The sequence below is a fragment of the Cajanus cajan genome, chromosome 5, assembly GCF_000230855.2.
Source record: "Cajanus cajan strain Asha chromosome 5, NIPB_CcT2T_4, whole genome shotgun sequence".
NCBI classification, from domain to species: Eukaryota; Viridiplantae; Streptophyta; class Magnoliopsida; order Fabales; family Fabaceae; genus Cajanus; species Cajanus cajan.
The window spans coordinates 69869518-69888705 of record NC_138521.1 but is presented as its reverse complement, the minus strand read 5'-3'; the positions used below and the strand labels follow the sequence as shown (position 1 = coordinate 69888705).

The 19188-nt window shown below is 34.7% G+C and overlaps 2 protein-coding genes across 2 annotated transcripts; both read right to left on the bottom strand.

The window, feature by feature from the left end:
* Positions 1–197: 197 nt before the first annotated feature.
* Positions 198–1386, bottom strand: LOC109807401 (uncharacterized). The gene is made up of 3 exons (XM_020369918.3): positions 1232–1386; positions 1052–1136; positions 198–973 (listed from the first exon to the last, which is right to left on the bottom strand). Exons 1-3 carry the CDS (start codon positions 1247–1249, stop codon positions 339–341), a joined length of 738 nt encoding a protein of 245 aa, XP_020225507.1. The 5' UTR covers positions 1250–1386; the 3' UTR covers positions 198–338.
* A 12703-nt stretch (positions 1387–14089) lies between these two features.
* LOC109809360 (pathogenesis-related protein STH-2) lies at positions 14090–15131 on the bottom strand. Its single transcript, XM_020372641.3, has 2 exons — positions 14816–15131; positions 14090–14614 (listed from the first exon to the last, which is right to left on the bottom strand). Exons 1-2 carry the CDS (start codon positions 14997–14999, stop codon positions 14316–14318), a joined length of 483 nt encoding a protein of 160 aa, XP_020228230.1. The 5' UTR covers positions 15000–15131; the 3' UTR covers positions 14090–14315.
* Positions 15132–19188: the final 4057 nt, after the last annotated feature.

Genomic DNA, 19188 nt, shown 5'->3' with positions numbered 1-19188 from the left:
GTTTTGCATACCCCAAATTGGCCTACATGTAGCAAATTAACTGGCAGATATATTTCGACCACATTGACATATATTTACCCGAACATGTTTTTATTACTATTTTTCATTGTGCTTTTTGGTTCTCACGAAACGAATCCAGAATATTTTTTTCTAGCACCCAGAAGTTAGGAATATTATCCAGTCTCGCATCATAGTGATTTCATGCAAACTAAAGTATTCTTATTTTCTATTTTCAAATTATATGGTTTTACGAATCGTCTTCGACAACTCACTTATCAATACAATTGAAAGCACAAGAGATTTTCTATTTACTTTTCATAAGTAGCTCGACACCCTAACTAGACAATGCAACATGCATTTGGATTGTCATCGCTGAACATGGAAGTGATGTTTACATTACTGTTTTGGTAATCTCCACCGTAGTGTTCTATACTATTGTAATGTGTGTATCTTGATGGTGATCTGACATATTCGTATTCAGTGACGAATGATGAAGGCATGTGTGTATTATAGCTGTGTGTCACATACATGGATTGGGATGGCTCCTGTAGAAATACAGGGCCATTATGGTGTTTGTGCCAGTGCTCAACATGATGGTGGCCGGAACTGAATCTGCTAATATAGTTAGGCAGATGATGGTGTGTCACATGAAACTGTTCTAGTTCTTCTGTTCCTGTGTTCTGCAACTGTCGGGTTGCACTGTGCCGTGTAGGTATGTGAGATGGTGTTGCTTCAGGTGATGGTTCTGATGGTGGTGGAGCCTGTGCTGGTGGTGGTTGTGTTGCATCAGGGGCTGGTGCATTTTCTTTTGGTTCTGGTTCTCTTGGTCTAGATGGAGAAGTTAGTTCAATGCTAGAACATATGGTGGCATTCTTCTTTGTCTTCTTAATTGCTTTGACGATTTGTTCTGGATCTGCCCACCCAATAATTGTGAGCTTTTGTCGGTGTAAGTCAACACGAAGATCATGTATACCTGCAAAAGGATAAATTTCATCAATAGTCTGGTGATGTTGCTGCGTCATTTGGAAGAGAAACTCATGTATATACCTACCATGAATGCCATTTAGTGCTTTTTTTATCTTCTGCACGCAGCCGTTACAGTCCACTCGGACCTGTATCTGTGTGACACGAGGTGCCTGCATTTGATGGATTAGCCACTCTTAAAAAGAATGCTTGCCACATGCTTAAATTGATCAAAAATCACAAAAAAAACCAAACTGGATATTATTACCTGCGATTCCCGAGCCATGGAGGCATGGAGCTGTAAAGTTGGAGAGACCAAGATATATGCCTTTTGTTTTAAGGAAGTGGATTACGAATGGAATCTATCTGTACATGCCTTACACGGGCAAGGAATATGTAAAAGGCAAAAGACGTGGGAAATGCAAGGAATCATTTTCTTTGGAGACTTGGGGAAAAGAGAAAAAATTTAGGAAAGAATTTACACGTTCTCTAATGAACGTTTGTAAAGCCGAACCTCAATTTTATCCTTAATTAGAATTTAGGTATTCTAAGGTTGGGGGATATCTAAAACCTACACTGTTAAAAAAAGCTTTAACAGTGACAAAAAAAATCCTTTCGTCTCATAAGATATATTAAACGTGACATAAATTTTATTTATCAAAGAAGGCAACTATGGCTTATGAATTAAGCGATGTATCTCCTTAGTTGGAAGGCACAAACCTTGAACTTGACATCTCTCGCAAATCATAAGGGTAGGCGAATACAAAGTGTTATGGTGCTCATTGGTTTTGGTTAATCCATATTTTAGAATTTGGGTGCAAAAGACTATCACAGGACATTTGGTGAGTTCCTATATTACACCATTTATAATTAGAGACAAAGTAGTACCAGCTTGAAAATATTTTGCATAATTTAATCCAGTGGTGGTTTCTTTCATTTAGGAAGGAATAATTACACCATTTATACACTCTCACTAAGTCAGCATGACACCAAATGAATCCTTACCTTTACTACTTTACCCAAGTAAACAGCATATAAGAATTCAAAATGAAGCATTTGTTTAGTCAAGGACATTCATCCTCCTTTTTGGTTGAATAGTCAAGGACATTCATCCTCCTTTTTGGTTGAAAATGCCATGCCTTTAAAGAGCAAGAAGTGCTCTATCTGAAAGTCTGTCTTAACAATGTTATGAGAAATATATACAGATGGCCAAGCATGGCTTGAATACCTTTTATACCAGATAACCGGCCAGGTCGATCACATCTAGTTTGGTCGACCTGGCCGAGTACACCTAGCTAGGGATGACAACGGGGCGGGGCGGGTACGGGTTTTATGATACCCGTCCCTGTCCCCGCGAGTCAAATCTATCCCCGTCCCCGTACCCGTCGGGTATGTGGTTTTCATCTCCATCCCCGTCCCCGTCGGGTATCGGGTATACCCGTACCCGTCAATTTTTTTATTTTTAATTTTTTTTATTATATTAAATTATAATTAAGTTATTTTTCTATCTCATATTATAATAAATAATCACACATAAAAAATATTAATTTTTTTAATATAATTAAATTAAAAGTGAGTATTAAATTAAAAATGGAAACGGGGACGGGTACGGGTACGGGGCGGGTAAGTACATACCCGTACCCGTACCCATACCCGATTTAATATATCGGGTTTTACCCGTACTCGTACCCGTACCCGGTCAAACCGGGTATTCCCCGTCAAAGTCGGGACGGGTTCAGGTATTACCCGCGGGTATGGGTATATTTGCTATCCCTACACCTAGCACGGCCGGATCGGTCGGCTCGGTAAAATAGGGGTTGACCGATTTGGCTAGCGGGATTCGCATACTCGAAGACACGGAGTCGAGCTAGGTAAATTAATGAGAGATTAATTTACCTAATACACTGATTTAACCCCCTAATTTCCAGGGGCTCATTCCCTAATCGCGGCCCAATAACGACCACTATAAATAGACCCTCAACGAGGTACGTAACTAACTTGAACTACTGCATTTATTACATCGATCACTTACTTGAGTATCGGGATGTCTTTTGCAAGCACTCCCCCTCTACTCGGATTACTTAGAGCCAAGCGAAGAGACCGAAGACCGAAGACCAAGATAACGACAACTCAGAGATAAAAGTAAAGTGTATCCTGATACAGGAACACCTTTATGTTTGATATATGGTTGAAAGGTATCGAGGAAGTGTGAAACCCAAAATGAACAAAAGGTGAAGAAAATTTAAAATACTGAAATTTATCTTTTGGCACCTCTAAACCCTTATTCCTGCTGTGAAGTAGAAAAAAATTATGTTGTCAAGATATATATATATATATATATATATATATATATATATATATATATATATATATATATTGAATATTCTTGGTGTCGTATATTTTAAAAGATTAATTTATTCATGAAATTATTTTAAATTTAATTTAAAATAATTATTTTATTTATTATAGGTTTTAAATTTAATTAATATTAATTTTAATAAAAAATAATAATATAACTGTTGTAGTTTTAATTAATTTTAATTATTAAACATTTTAAAATTAATTATTTTAAATTTTTATAATTATTTATAACTACAAAGATGACTATCTCCTTATATAAATACTAAGAATAAAAATAGGAGTTAAATATATAGAACATGATTTTCTTTTCTTTTTCTCAATATTTTCTAGATTAAGAACTTGTTACTTCTGACTTTTTTATACTCAATCTAATACTAGAAGATTCTATTGTATTTTGTGACTTGCATATGAGCATGTGTCATTGGAAATATGCTTTTCACTTGGATTCTAAACCTCCTTTTTGGATAATTCTACCCTCACTAGAAAGTTAACATTTAAACTTATAACTCTTATGAATACTACGAAACTTAATTTGGTACCAAACGTTCATGTTGTTGTTCCATGTCACCATGTGCTTCTCTCTATCAATTGATTTTATTTTCGGGAACAAAATTTCTTAAAGAGAAAGAATTATAACATCTTAAATTTTCTAAAAATATTAAAAGGATATTTTAATTAAATAGATAAGTTTTATAATTATATTAAATATTTCTTTAAAATAATTATGATTATTTTTCTTAATTAAAGAAAAATTTGTGAAATTGTTTGTTATATTAATTATTAGAGATATAAATATATTTTATTTGTTTTAACTTATTTTGATTATATATTATGATTTTTATTAATTGAGATATTTTATGGATAAAAATGTTTTTAGATAAGGAAATTAAAGATTTCAAAATTATTTTATTTAAAAATGTATTATCTTGTAACACCCAAATTTTTATTATTATTTTTGTTAATGGCATTTTCGTAATTTTAATAAAGTTATAGGGATATTTTGGGTTTCGGAACGGGCCGTTCCAAAAGTGGAACGGGCCGTTCCAAATGTTGAAAATGTGAGGTTTTTGTAGTCCCAGAACGGGCCTGGAACGGGCCGTTCTGGTATGGAGAACGGGCCGTTCCGGATGGAGAACGAGCCGTTCTGCTGAGATTAAGAACGGGCCGTTCTGGTTTTAGAACGGGCCGTTCTGCTTTTTGGGAACGGGCCGTTCCGATTTTGGAACGGGCCGTTCCAGTTGAGAAATTTGCACAAATTCGAAGGATCCGGAACGGGCCGTTCCGAATTCAATACGGGCCGTTCCGGGTACACCAGTTTGCCTATAAATAGGGCAGGGGGGGTGAAAATTTTTATACAGAGAAGAAGTGAAATCCTAGAGAGAGAAAGAGAAGAGAGAGAGAGAGAAAGAGAGAGAAAAGGAAAAGAAAGAGGGGATCCAGAGGAGGAGGTCCTGCCCAAGTTCCAACTCCGCCTATCCAGGTAAGGAGGGGAGTGAGAACCTCGCTCAGGGGTGTGGGGATAATTGTTGGGTAGTTGTTTGTCGGATTGGCCCCCAATCCCTTGCCGTTGTTCTGTCTGATTTTCTATTTACTCTATTTTGTTCCTTGTTGAGGATGCCGTTGTTCTGTTTGATTTTCTATTTACTTTACTTTGTTGTTTGTTGAAGGTGCCGTTGTTCTGTTTGATTTTCTATTTACTCTACTCTGTTTTTGTTAAAGGTGCCGTTGTTCTGTCCGATTTTCTATTTATTATACTTTGTTCTTTGTTGAAAGTAATAAATGAGTATGAAATTAATGTTAATAATAAATGAGTTTTAATATGAACAAGAATGCTCTCTATGAATACCTATGCGGACCTTATGAGGAGTATTGATGACATGACCATGTGAAATATGGACAAATGACATGAGACCTAAGAATGGACTATTGAGACAAACTATGATTATGATACTATGACAAATAATGACATACTAAATGGAATTATGTAATAAGTTAAATGTTGAGTCCATGAGATTGTAAATGTATGACATGCATCATATGCATATATTACTCCAGGTGTGCCGTTGAGGCCGCATACCCACGACTAACAAGGTGTACCTTATGGTCACCCACGACTAACAAGGTGTACCTTATGGTCACCCACGACTAACAAGGTGTACCTTAGGGTCACCCACGATGTAACATGCTAACAAGGTGTACCTTAGGGTCACCAGTGATGTAACCAGGTGTACCTTAGGGTCACCAACGATGAATTGTGAATCTTCCGTATGGCGCCACATGCATGCATTTATGAGTTGAGTCCATGACATCATAAGCATGATAAATGAGTATATATATGTGATATTGACTATTTATGTATTGTTTACATGTGACTTATATATGTTGTGTGTGTGTGTGCTATCTAGCAGTTATTTCTGCACCTGAAACTGAGTGAGATGTTTCTCACTCCCTTGTTGTTTTTGTATATGTTTTAAATTGTGTTGCAGATGATCAGCATCATGAGGATGTTGGTGATGAGGCTTAAAGGCTTCAATTGGGCATGCTCTGATAGGATGTGACATCGGGGCATAGTTATTTTAGTTTAATATGTTATTGTTTTTATAACTTTAGTTTCTCTTCTTTTGTAATTTCTAACGAAGAGATAACGTAGATAACATGTATAATTCAAGGAAAATATATGTTAAGAATTGTAATTTGAACGTTCTTGATAAAAGACCAAGATGTACATTTTGTTATATTTTTATTATATGATTTGGGAGTATAAATTAATTCCTAACCAGGAGGCACTGCCACCTTTACTGGAGTTAATTTATATTTCCTTTATTATTATTTGTATATATATGATTTCTTGTTTTACACTAAATTGTATTGAAAATCTTAACTTCTTTTCTTTTATAATTTTTACACTGGAGTTATGATTTATGAGTTACGAATGTGAATCTTCTACCTTGTTATATTTGAAATATTTGTCAACTATGAAAGATTTTATTTACCCAAAAAGAAGAAAAGAAATATTTTATTGTTGTATTTGTTGTATATTAATAATGGGGTAGAGGGTGTCACATTTAGTGGTATCAGAGCCTGGTGGATCTAATCGACCGTGAATTATGAGTTTACTATGCTTATTTGGTTTACTATGTTTATTTGGTACATGAATGATGGACTAAACTGATTGTTAAACTTGTTGGTATGCTAGTATGATGATTGATTATGTTTATTGATTGTATTATTTTCTTAGACTATGGCTGGTAGAAATGATCGTGCGATTGCCGATGCTCTTCAAGCATTAGCACAAGCTATGAATAATAACAATAGGACTGAAGTTACTCCTAACTGGTTGGAGCAATTTCAACGAAATCACCCACCTACCTTTAAAGGAGGATATGACCCAAATGCTGCTATGAATTGGCTAACAGAAATAGAGAAAATTTTCAATGTTATGGATTGTCCCATCGCTCAGAAGGTGAAGTTGGCCACATTCATGTTAACTGCTGATGCTCACTTTTGGTGGGAAGGAGCACTTCGGAGGATGATTGATGGAGGGGTGCACTTGAATTGGGACAACTTCAAGAAGGTCTTTCTTGAGAAGTATTTCCCGGATGATGTGAGAAGTCGGAAAGAAATGGAATTCCTTGAGCTGAATCAAGGGAACGACACAGTGGCTGTGTATGCTGCCAAATTTGATGCTTTGGTTCGTTATTGTACACACTACCATGGTGAGGGTGGTGAAAGAGCTAAATGCATAAAATTTGTAAATGGTCTGCGTCCTGAAGTGAAAACTGCAATTAACTATCAGGAGATATATCACTTTCCCACTCTGGTCAATAAGTGCAGCATTTATGATCATGACAACCGTGCTCGTGCTGCTTTTTATAAAGGAGTTGGAGGTCCTATCCGTGCTGTGAGTTCTAGTACTTCGGGAAGGAGTAAGCCTTACTTCGCTTCTAATAGATTTCAAGGGAGTAAAGCTGCTGCTAATAAAAGTAAGTTGTTTACTAGAGGATCCACTGTTAGTGCTACTGGAAGTGTTGGAGGGTCTGTGTCCACTCCTTCAGGAAGATGTGGGAAGTGTGGACGTGTTGGTCATAATCAGTCTGAGTGTCTTGACAAGGAGATTACCTGCTTCAATTGCAGTGGCAAGGGTCACATCAGCACCCAATGTCCTGAACCACGAAGAACACGTGTTATTGGATCGGGTTCGCAAATTAAGCGTCCAAAGACTGTAGGGAGAGTATTTGCTCTTAGCGGTGCTGAAGCTTCTCGGTCAGAAAATTTGATACAAGGTACTTGTTTCATAGCTGAGACTCCTTTTGTTGTACTATTTGATTCTGGTGCAACTCATTCCTTTATTTCTGTCTCTTGTGTCCAAAAATTGAATTTGCCTGTGTCTTTGTTAGATTTTGATCTAGTTGTTGAAACCCCTACTAATGGTCCTGTGACTACATCCCTAGTGTGTTTGAAATGTCCTTTGACAGTTTCTGATAAGCAGTTTCTAGTTGACTTAATTTGTTTGCCTCTTAGTCAATTAGATGTAATTCTTGGCATGGATTGGTTATCTTCTCACCATGTCCTTTTAAACTGCTTTGAGAGATCTATTTCCTTTGGTGAATGTAAGAGTACGGAATTTCTTAGTGCTGCTGACATTAAAACTTGTTTAAAAGACAATGAAAGAGTGTACATGATCTTAGCTTCTTTAACACTTGAGACTGATAGTAAGCTAGATGAGATTCCCTTAGTGAGAGAATTTCCAGAAGTATTTCCTAAGGATGTGTCTAGTTTACCACCTGAGAGAGAGATTGAGTTTAGCATAGACTTAGTACCAGGTACCCCACCTATATCTATAGCACCCTATAGGATGTCCCCTAAAGAGTTAGTTGAGCTTAAGAAACAAATAGAGGAATTACAAGGAAAACAATTCATTAGGCCTAGTGTTTCGCCTTGGGGAGCGCCTGTTTTATTGGTTAAGAAGAAAGATGGGAGCATGAGGTTGTGCGTAGACTATAGGCAACTGAATAAAGTGACCATTAAGAATAAGTATCCTTTGCCTAGGATAGATGACCTTATGGATCAACTAGTTGGAGCTTGTGTGTTCAGTAAGATAGATTTAAGGTCAGGATACCATCAGATTAGAGTGAGAGCTGAGGATGTTCCTAAGACTGCCTTTAGAACCCGCTATGGGCACTATGAGTATTTAGTTATGCCTTTTGGTGTGACTAATGCACCTGGTGTTTTTATGGACTACATGAATAGGATCTTTCACCCTTACTTGGATAGATTTGTAGTGGTCTTCATAGATGATATCCTAGTGTATTCCAAGACTAGGGAAGAGCATGTTGAGCACCTTAGGATCGTTCTTCAAACCCTTAAGGAGAAACAGTTGTATGCTAAATTGTCAAAATGTGAATTTTGGTTGGAGAGTGTGAACTTTCTAGGACATGTGATATCCAAGGGTGGAATAGCTGTAGATCCTGCTAAGGTAGAAGCTGTGTTAGAGTGGAGAACACCTAAATCAGTATTTGAGATTAGGAGTTTCCTAGGACTAGCTGGTTATTACAGAAGGTTCATAGAGAATTTCTCTAGGCTAGCTCTTCCTTTGACTAAGCTGACGAAGAAAGACCAACCTTTTGTGTGGGATTCTAGGTGTCAGGAGAGTTTTCAAGAGCTTAAGAGGAGATTAACTAGTGCTCCTGTGTTAGTGTTACCAGATCCTAGTAAGACTTTTGAGGTATTTTGTGATGCTTCTAAATTGGGTTTAGGAGGAGTGCTTATGCAGGAGGGTAAGGTAGTAGCCTATGCTTCAAGACAACTTAAAATTCATGAGCAAAACTATCCTACCCATGACCTTGAGTTAGCTGCAATAGTTTTTGTGCTCAAGTTGTGGAGACATTACTTGTTTGGGTCTAGATTTGAGGTTTTTAGTGACCATAAAAACCTTAAGTACTTGTTTGACCAAAAGGAATTGAATATGAGGCAGAGGAGATGGTTAGAGTTTCTTAAGGATTATGACTTTCAATTGAATTATCACCCTGGCAAGGCTAATGTTGTAGCTGATGCTTTGAGTAGAAAATCTTTGAGAATGTCTTCCTTGATGATTAGGGAAATGCAAATGATTGAGGAGTTTAGGGATATGAGCTTAGGGTGTGAGTTGACCTCTAAGAGTATTAAGTTGGGAGCTTTAAGAGTGACTAATAGCTTGATAGATGAGATTAGAGAAGGTCAGAAGATGGATCCTTTCTTATTGAGTCGGGTAGAGAAGTTGAATCAAGGTGTGAAAAGTGAGTTTAGAATTGGAGTGGATGGAGTTTTAAGATTTAAGGATAGGTTGTGCATTCCTAGTGTGCCAGAACTTAAGAGAGCAATCCTGGAAGAAGGTCATAAGAGTATCCTTAGTATCCATCCAGGAGCCACTAAGATGTACCAAGACCTTAAGAAGATGTTTTGGTGGCCTAAGATGAAGAGAGAAGTGGAGGAATTTGTGTATGCTTGCTTAGTATGTCAGAAAGCTAAGGTAGAACACCAAAAACCTTCAGGTTTGATGCAACCTCTAGATGTGCCTGTGTGGAAGTGGGATAACATTTCTATGGATTTTGTAGTTGGGTTACCTAAGACTGTGAAGAACTTGGATGCTATATGGGTCATTGTGGATAGATTGACTAAGTCTGCCCATTTTATTCCCATTAATATTAGGTACTCTTTGGAGAGGTTAACCAAGTTGTACATCAGTGAGATCGTGAGGTTGCATGGAGTTCCTACTAGTATTGTGTCTGATAGAGATCCTAGGTTCACCTCTAGATTTTGGGAGAGTTTGCATAAGGCTTTAGGCACTAAGCTTAGATTGAGTTCAGCTTACCATCCCCAAACAGATGGCCAAACTGAGAGAACCATACAATCTTTGGAAGACTTGTTGAGGGCTTGCATCTTAGAACGTGGGGGTAGTTGGGATAGTTTCCTACCTTTGATAGAATTTACCTACAATAATAGCTACCATTCTAGTATTGGGATGGCACCATATGAGGCTCTGTATGGTAGGAGATGTAGAACACCTTTATGTTGGGTAGAACCTGGAGAGAATGTCATGTTAGGACCTGAGATAGTTCAACAAACTACTGAACAGGTTAAGATGATCCAAGAGAAGATGAGAGCAACTCAGAGTAGGCAAAAGAGTTATAATGACAAGAGGAGAAAAGACCTTAAGTTTAAAGAAGGTGATCATGTATTCCTTAAAGTCACTCCTTGGACAGGAGTAGGCAGAGCACTGAAATCCCGTAAGCTTACTCCACGTTTCATTGGTCCTTATCAAATTCTTAAAAGAATCGGTGAAGTGGCCTATCAAATTGCTTTGCCTCCATCTCTTTCAAATCTCCATAGTGTCTTTCATGTTTCCCAACTCAGAAAGTATGTCCATGATCCTTCCCATATCATTGAGTCTGACAACATTCAGTTGAAGGATAATCTTACTTATGAAATGGTTCCTCTAAGGATTGATGACACGAGAGTGAAACAACTAAGAGGAAAGGAAATCCCTTTGGTTAAGGTCGTTTGGGGAGGAAATATTGAAGAAAGTGCTACATGGGAATTAGAAAGCAAGATGCGAGAAGCTCATCCATTTCTGTTTGCAGGTAAATTTCGGGGACGAAATTTCTAAAAGGAGGGGAGAATTGTAACACCCAAATTTTTATTATTATTTTTGTTAATGGCATTTTCGTAATTTTAATAAAGTTATAGGGATATTTTGGGTTTCGGAACGGGCCGTTCCAAAAGTGGAACGGGTCGTTCCAAATGTTGAAAATGTGAGGTTTTTGTAGTCCCAGAACGGGCCTGGAACGGGCCGTTCTGGTATGGAGAACGGGCCGTTCCGGATGGAGAATGAGCCGTTCTGCTGAGATTAAGAACGGGCCGTTCTGGTTTTAGAACGGGCCGTTCTGCTTTTTGGGAACGGGCCGTTCCGATTTTGGAACGGGCCGTTCCAGTTGAGAAATTTGCACAAATTCGAAGGATCCGGAACGGGCCGTTCCGAATTCAATACGGGCCGTTCCGGGTACACCAGTTTGCCTATAAATAGGGCAGGGGGGGTGAAAATTTTTATACAGAGAAGAAGTGAAATCCTAGAGAGAGAAAGAGAAGAGAGAGAGAGAGAAAGAGAGAGAAAAGGAAAAGAAAGAGGGGATCCAGAGGAGGAGGTCCTGCCCAAGTTCCAACTCCGCCTATCCAGGTAAGGGGGGAGTGAGAACCTCGCTCAGGGGTGTGGGGATAATTGTTGGGTAGTTGTTTGTCGGATTGGCCCCCAATCCCTTGCCGTTGTTCTGTCTGATTTTCTATTTACTCTATTTTGTTCCTTGTTGAGTATGCCGTTGTTCTGTTTGATTTTCTATTTACTTTACTTTGTTGTTTGTTGAAGGTGCCGTTGTTCTGTTTGATTTTCTATTTACTCTACTCTGTTTTTGTTAAAGGTGCCGTTGTTCTGTCCGATTTTCTATTTATTATACTTTGTTCTTTGTTGAAAGTAATAAATGAGTATGAAATTAATGTTAATAATAAATGAGTTTTAATATGAACAAGAATGCTCTCTATGAATACCTATGCGGACCTTATGAGGAGTATTGATGACATGACCATGTGAAATATGGACAAATGACATGAGACCTAAGAATGGACTATTGAGACAAACTATGATTATGATACTATGACAAATAATGACATACTAAATGGAATTATGTAATAAGTTAAATGTTGAGTCCATGAGATTGTAAATGTATGACATGCATCATATGCATATATTACTCCAGGTGTGCCGTTGAGGCCGCATACCCACGACTAACAAGGTGTACCTTATGGTCACCCACGACTAACAAGGTGTACCTTATGGTCACCCACGACTAACAAGGTGTACCTTAGGGTCACCCACGATGTAACATGCTAACAAGGTGTACCTTAGGGTCACCAGTGATGTAACCAGGTGTACCTTAGGGTCACCAACGATGAATTGTGAATCTTCCGTATGGCGCCACATGCATGCATTTATGAGTTGAGTCCATGACATCATAAGCATGATAAATGAGTATATATATGTGATATTGACTATTTATGTATTGTTTACATGTGACTTATATATGTTGTGTGTGTGTGTGCTATCTAGCAGTTATTTCTGCACCTGAAACTGAGTGAGATGTTTCTCACTCCCTTGTTGTTTTTGTATATGTTTTAAATTGTGTTGCAGATGATCAGCATCATGAGGATGTTGGTGATGAGGCTTAAAGGCTTCAATTGGACATGCTCTGATAGGATGTGACATCGGGGCATAGTTATTTTAGTTTAATATGTTATTGTTTTTATAACTTTAGTTTCTCTTCTTTTGTAATTTCTAACGAAGAGATAACGTAGATAACATGTATAATTCAAGGAAAATATATGTTAAGAATTGTAATTTGAACGTTCTTGATAAAAGACCAAGATGTACATTTTGTTATATTTTTATTATATGATTTGGGAGTATAAATTAATTCCTAACCAGGAGGCACTGCCACCTTTACTGGAGTTAATTTATATTTCCTTTATTATTATTTATTTGTATATATATGATTTCTTGTTTTACACTAAATTGTATTGAAAATCTTAACTTCTTTTCTTTTATAATTTTTACACTGGAGTTATGATTTATGAGTTACGAATGTGAATCTTCTACCTTGTTATATTTGAAATATTTGTCAACTATGAAAGATTTTATTTACCCAAAAAGAAGAAAAGAAATATTTTATTGTTGTATTTGTTGTATATTAATAATGGGGTAGAGGGTGTCACATATCTTATGTATTTATTTATAAGGATTTTAAATAGTTAACTGGAATTATTTTGATAAGGAAAGTTGTTCATCTAATATTTTTCTAGTTTAATTATAATAGATAATTATTTATTTTTCTATTATTTTCAAAATATATATTATTGATTTAATTATTTTTGATAATTGCATATTTATCATTTAAAAGAATAGTGAAGATTAATTAATTGAATTTTATCAACGGGCTACACGCAAGTTAAAGTTAGCATTTTTATATAAACTAATTAATATCTTAGTTTGTGCAATGCATATACATGTTTATTATATACAATTATATATAATATATATATATATATATATATATATATCAATAAATATTATATTTGAATATATAAGTTATATTTAAAATTAATATACATAAATATTTTATATATAAATTATATTTTAAATTTATGATAAATAAGTTTTATTGTAAAAAATTATTTTTATTTATTAATAAATTATTTTAAAATATTAATATTTAATTCATAATAATTGTTATAAATAAAAATCGAATTAGAAAAGAAGTTAAATTTTTTTTTCGAATCCTCTCTTTGAAGAAAATTTTCTATAAATATTTTTGTACAAGAAAGATGTTCGTGTTTAATATATAAGGATTGATACGATAGTAAAATTAAGATTGTCTATGATTACATATTAACACCCACTTTTATCATCTAAAAAAGAGGAAGAATTCGAAGACACATAGAGACGACCTTGAAAATTTGCATCTCATCTATAATTTGACATTTATTGAGCTAAAGATAGATTACTTACTAATAAGTTTGTGCTTTAAGACAATATATTGTATGTCTAAAAAATTTAGACATATCCAAATATAATTGTGATTCAAAGTCTTCGTATGTGTTAATATTTTTGTTTAAATCCACCCAAATTCATGCGTACTCCACATAAATAAATTGTTGCTTCTATGTTTAATTACATTTGAAATTTATGTAAAGGTAAACACTCTTCATTTCTTTGTTACCCCAAAATTACAAATATTTTTGTCAAACAACTAGTACCTTTTGACTACTCATACAATAAGGACTTTTTAAGGAATACAATTTTTTGCAACCATTCTAGACAACCCTATATTTGGTTACACACTTATTAAAAATTGAATAAGTTTGTATATATCTTATGATACATAACACAATGAATAAATAATAAATAATTATGCATATACTTGTGGGTTCTCTAGCAGGTATGACTCCACAACTCTGTAAATTGCGATAGTGCTTTCCCTTCCTTCCTTCACCTCTTCCTCTTTAACACCAAACTCCCCAATGGTCTTGTAGTTACTTGTCATTTTGCAGAGGCAACCTCCCTCACTAGTGGCCTCAAACTTCACCTCATAACCTATAGACTCAAGCTTGTCACCTAATGGATCCCCTTCAATCATAGTGTATTTGCAAACCAAGTTGTCCTTATCAAGCACATCAATCCTGTGTTTCAGGTATTTGAAGGGGCTCGCTGCATAAAAAGAAAAACAAAACAAGTCAATTCAAGAAAAATAGACAAGTGATCCTATTTCAGTTCAAAGTTGTTTAGACATAAGTTAGAAATATTTCTCTACAAAAAATAAAGAGTTATTTTCAGTAGAAAAATTTTAAAAAAATATTTCTAAAATTACATTGAAACAAAGTTTTTGTCCATGCTAATTTGATTTCTAACCTTCATTGAAGTTAACTTGTTCAATGCTTCCAGCTTCCCCATCTCCTTGGATGATATTCACATCTTTTACAAACTGAGGCAAGAGCTTCGGAAGCAAATTTCTGGAGTCTATGATCAGGGCCTTGAACATGCGTGATGGGGCAACAGCGGAAGAGTACTCCTGTGTAAAGGTTGTGACTCCCATAGTGAATTTTGTAGAATGAAGAAATCAGGGATTCAAAGTTGTGAATGGTAGATGCTAGATCCAGAGGGAAGGATTGGTGTTTTATAGGTCCACCAGCCCTATATCAAAGTGAGTTTCGTGGAAATGAGACCTTTGATGGAATGAAACTTGAAATGGACATTTATTTGGTAACAATGATCAATGAGAATTTTGGACTTTTCTCAATAAATTTATCCAGAAACAGAAAAACAAAAATGAAATGAAATATAAATCTTTATAAATTAAAATTAATTTATATATAAGTTAATTTTATAAAATTTCTATCGTATTAATTTTTTTAAAGTTTATTTTTTTTTAACTTATGTTGTTATACATTTAATTTATGAAGAAAATTTGTTTCTTAAAAATATTCTTTTATTGAGAAATTTATTTGACCATATCCTAATGAAGACATAAATGTTGGTGGCTGCTGCACTTTTTTTTGTTTGTTTCATAAATAAGTTTATTATTCAAACTTATGGCCCCACACATGGATGGCTAGTTGAAGGATCAGGCCGTTTGACAACATTTTATAGACTTGGATTCATACTATTCATGATCAGAGTATTTCCTTACCTACCAGCTATATGCTAAGAACAACAGGTGTTAATGTGTAATTCACCAAAAGTAGAAGTGTGTTTACCTCAACCGATGTGAACATGTATTCCAGTTTTAAGGTTTGTGACTCCCATAGTGAATTCTGTAGATTGATAAATCACATGGAATCAAAGTTGTAAATGATATGTTGATTCTTGAGGAACAGATCCAGCAATCCCCATATGAACTAATTAAGTTTCGTGGAAAATGAGCCCTTTTAACAGAATTGGATAAATTTGGAAGTCAAGACCTAAAATGGACATTCATTTGGTAGTTAACAATGTTCAATGGGAAATTTCTTATTTGAAGGCTTTCAAAAGGAACTTCCAATTAAAGACCTAAGATGATTTTTTTAATAATTATTTTTATTAATTTCATAAGAAGGTTTTCAAAAAAGAAATAATTATTTAGATTCCAAACATGTACTATTCAAACTGATGGCCAACATTGTAGACTTGAATGAACTGGTTTCACACAATGGTGCCAACATTTTATTATTACTTTTGTATAAAAACTGTGTTGTGTTACTGTTTTTAATTCATTATTCTTTGCATTACCTCTAAATTAGTAGCAACAGTGGGCATTTTTAATGAAGATGTGTAACAGAAGTGTTCCCGAAACTTTTACACCTGAAGAAGGTTAATCTAATCAGGATAAGCAAAAATGACAAAACTGAGGATTTCCTGAAACTTCTACTAATTGTGGGTTTAATTTCCTTCTTGTATAGGAGCAAGTATTACTATTCGTTAGAACTTAGAATGGCAATAAGAATAGCATTTCAATTTAGCTTTCTTTAAAAAATATATATATACATTCATTAATTAATAATATACTTTCTTACCATTTTTTTATTTTCTAAATACTCTTTTCTAGAAAAATATTTTTCATAGGAAAAAATTATTTTTCAAAAATGCTTTCTGGAAGACAAAAAAAATTGTTTTTCTGAAAGAAAAATAAATTTACTTTTCTGAAATATATATTTATGTTTTCGGCAAGTACTTTCAGAAATATAATCTTTTTGTTTTGGTTAAATACTTAATTTGGTCTCTTATAATATTTTAAAATTTTAATTTAATTTCACTTTAATTTTTTGTTTCAATTTGGTCCCTAATAATTTAAATTACTGTAATATTGGACTTTCTGTCCAAATTTCTTAAACGGAGTTAACTGTTGGTCACGTGAAGGTCACGTAGATACCACGTGAATGCAACGTCAAATTTCTTTAATACATCTGAAATCAAAATGACTGTTCTGCTTGCACTTGTAGTGTGTTATTTTTAAAATGAAATAAGTTGAAAAGATATTTAAAAAAATTGAAAAAAAAAACTGAGGAGGAGCGTATCTATTAAGTTATAAGTAAGAGGAGGTATATATAACATTTTTTTCCTTTGATTTTTATAGTTTTATAGATTTTTGTTGCCGGTTCTTCCTCTCTGAATTTTCTTTCTAACACTGTATGCGTAGGGTTTCAGACTTTGAGGCCTAATCTGATAACATGTTTGTCCTTTTCCTTTTTTATATGGCTGATGACAAATACGTCTTCATTTTTATATAAACACACTCTTTTTAAAAAAAATATATATTGAATTTCTAAATTATCCTTAATATTTTTTAAAATTTATAATTTTTTAGATTTGCATCTCTCTTGTTCTTTCTTTTCCTCGCACCTCCCTTATTTTTTTTTTCTGGACACCTCTCTTTTTCTTTCTTTTTCGCTCCTTTTTTCTTCGTCACTTTTTTCTCCGACTTCTCTACCTCCTCTTCTACCCTTTCCAATTTTTGCAATATTTTGTTCCTTTTTATTTTGTTCCGGAAAGTACTTTCTTGAATAGTGAAGTTTTTGTTTCGAAAAGTACTTTCCGGAATAATAAAATTTTTGTTCTAGAAAATACTTTCCATAATAGTAAATTCTTATTCTGGAAAGTATTTTTCGGAAATGTTTTGTTACATAATTCCAGAAAGTACTCTCCATAATACTTAAGTTACTGTTTCCAGAAAGTTTTTTCCGGAACTATATAAGAAACACACTTCCAAAAAATGCTTTCCGGAACAATAATTTCACTATTCCGAAAAGTATTTTCCAAAATGCTAAATTTAACATTTTGAATTTTATTTTCCGGAAGTATGACAAATTTAACTTGTGACACCCTTACTACCCCAACACATATATAATATAATTTAATTAAGAAGAATAAACTTTCAAAGGGTTCGTAAAAGGGTTCACATAAAACTTCGAAATTGTTCTTTCTTCAATATAAGAACATGATTGAAAAATAAAACTTGAAAGGTAAAATTTAAGAGTTTACAATTTTAAACACATTTATTACAATATTAAATCCATATAAACATTCTGTCCTAGAAATCCTCTGCCCCGATGTCACATTATCATAGCATTCCCATAATTTAACTGTTGGCATTCTAGATGCCACTCGTAACCGGATCTTCTTCACCTAAAATATCCACAGTTTATACGGTGAGAAAAGAAAATATCTATATGCAAAGTACATACAAACACATCACAATATAATCTCATCATAATTCATTATTTAATAAAAAAAAAAAATAAAAAAAAAATATATATATATATATATATATATATATATATATATATATATATATATATATATCAATCATTCATCATCTTCACATCTCAATTCACATTTAACATATCTCATTTCACATACATATCTCAATCCATCATAATCCACACCAATTATACAATTTACAACATCATTTCCATATTCATAATTCATGTCAATCTTACAATTAACACTATGCCAAGATCTCACCACATCTGACACAAGTGATACAGGTTAATTGCCTCCCACACCAAACCAGGGTCACGCCCTCCCTGTAGCATCACTTACCCAGGGGCCGTGCCATCCCTAGTCATTAAGGAGTACGCTCGTCCCTGAAGCATCACCTACCCAGGGTTCGTATCATCCCTGATCATCCGGGAGTACGCTCGTCCCTGAAACATCAACTACCCAGGGTTCGTATCATCCCTGATCATCCGGGAGTACGCTCGTCCCTGAAACATCAACTACCAGGGTTCGTATCATCCTTGATCCTTTAGTGTGAGGAACCATAATCAAATTACAATCCATACAGTCTCTTGCAATTAACCCTATGCCAGGGCTGCCATAATCGACATAAGTGGTGTGTGTTAACTGTCTTACTCATCCCACACCATGCTAGGGTCACGCCCTCCCTGTAGCACCACTTACCCAGGGGCCGTGCCATCCCTAGTCACTGATGTGAGGCACCATAATCACAATCATAATCACATTCATACAACATCTCATCTCATAATTCAAATTCACATCACGTACACAATTCCACCTCACATACACAACAGATAAGCCCAACAAAATAAGGGTTTACACACCCCTCAAAATAATTCACATCAAGATCATTCATTCTTATCAATCAATACAATAAAAACATTCATAAATTAATATTATAAACAATGAAATTATCAATTTAATATAATTCAGCATAAACAGTAAAACCCTTAATTAAAACATATCTCACAAGCACTTTTCTACAATTTCGTTCTCTCTCCCAGATCATC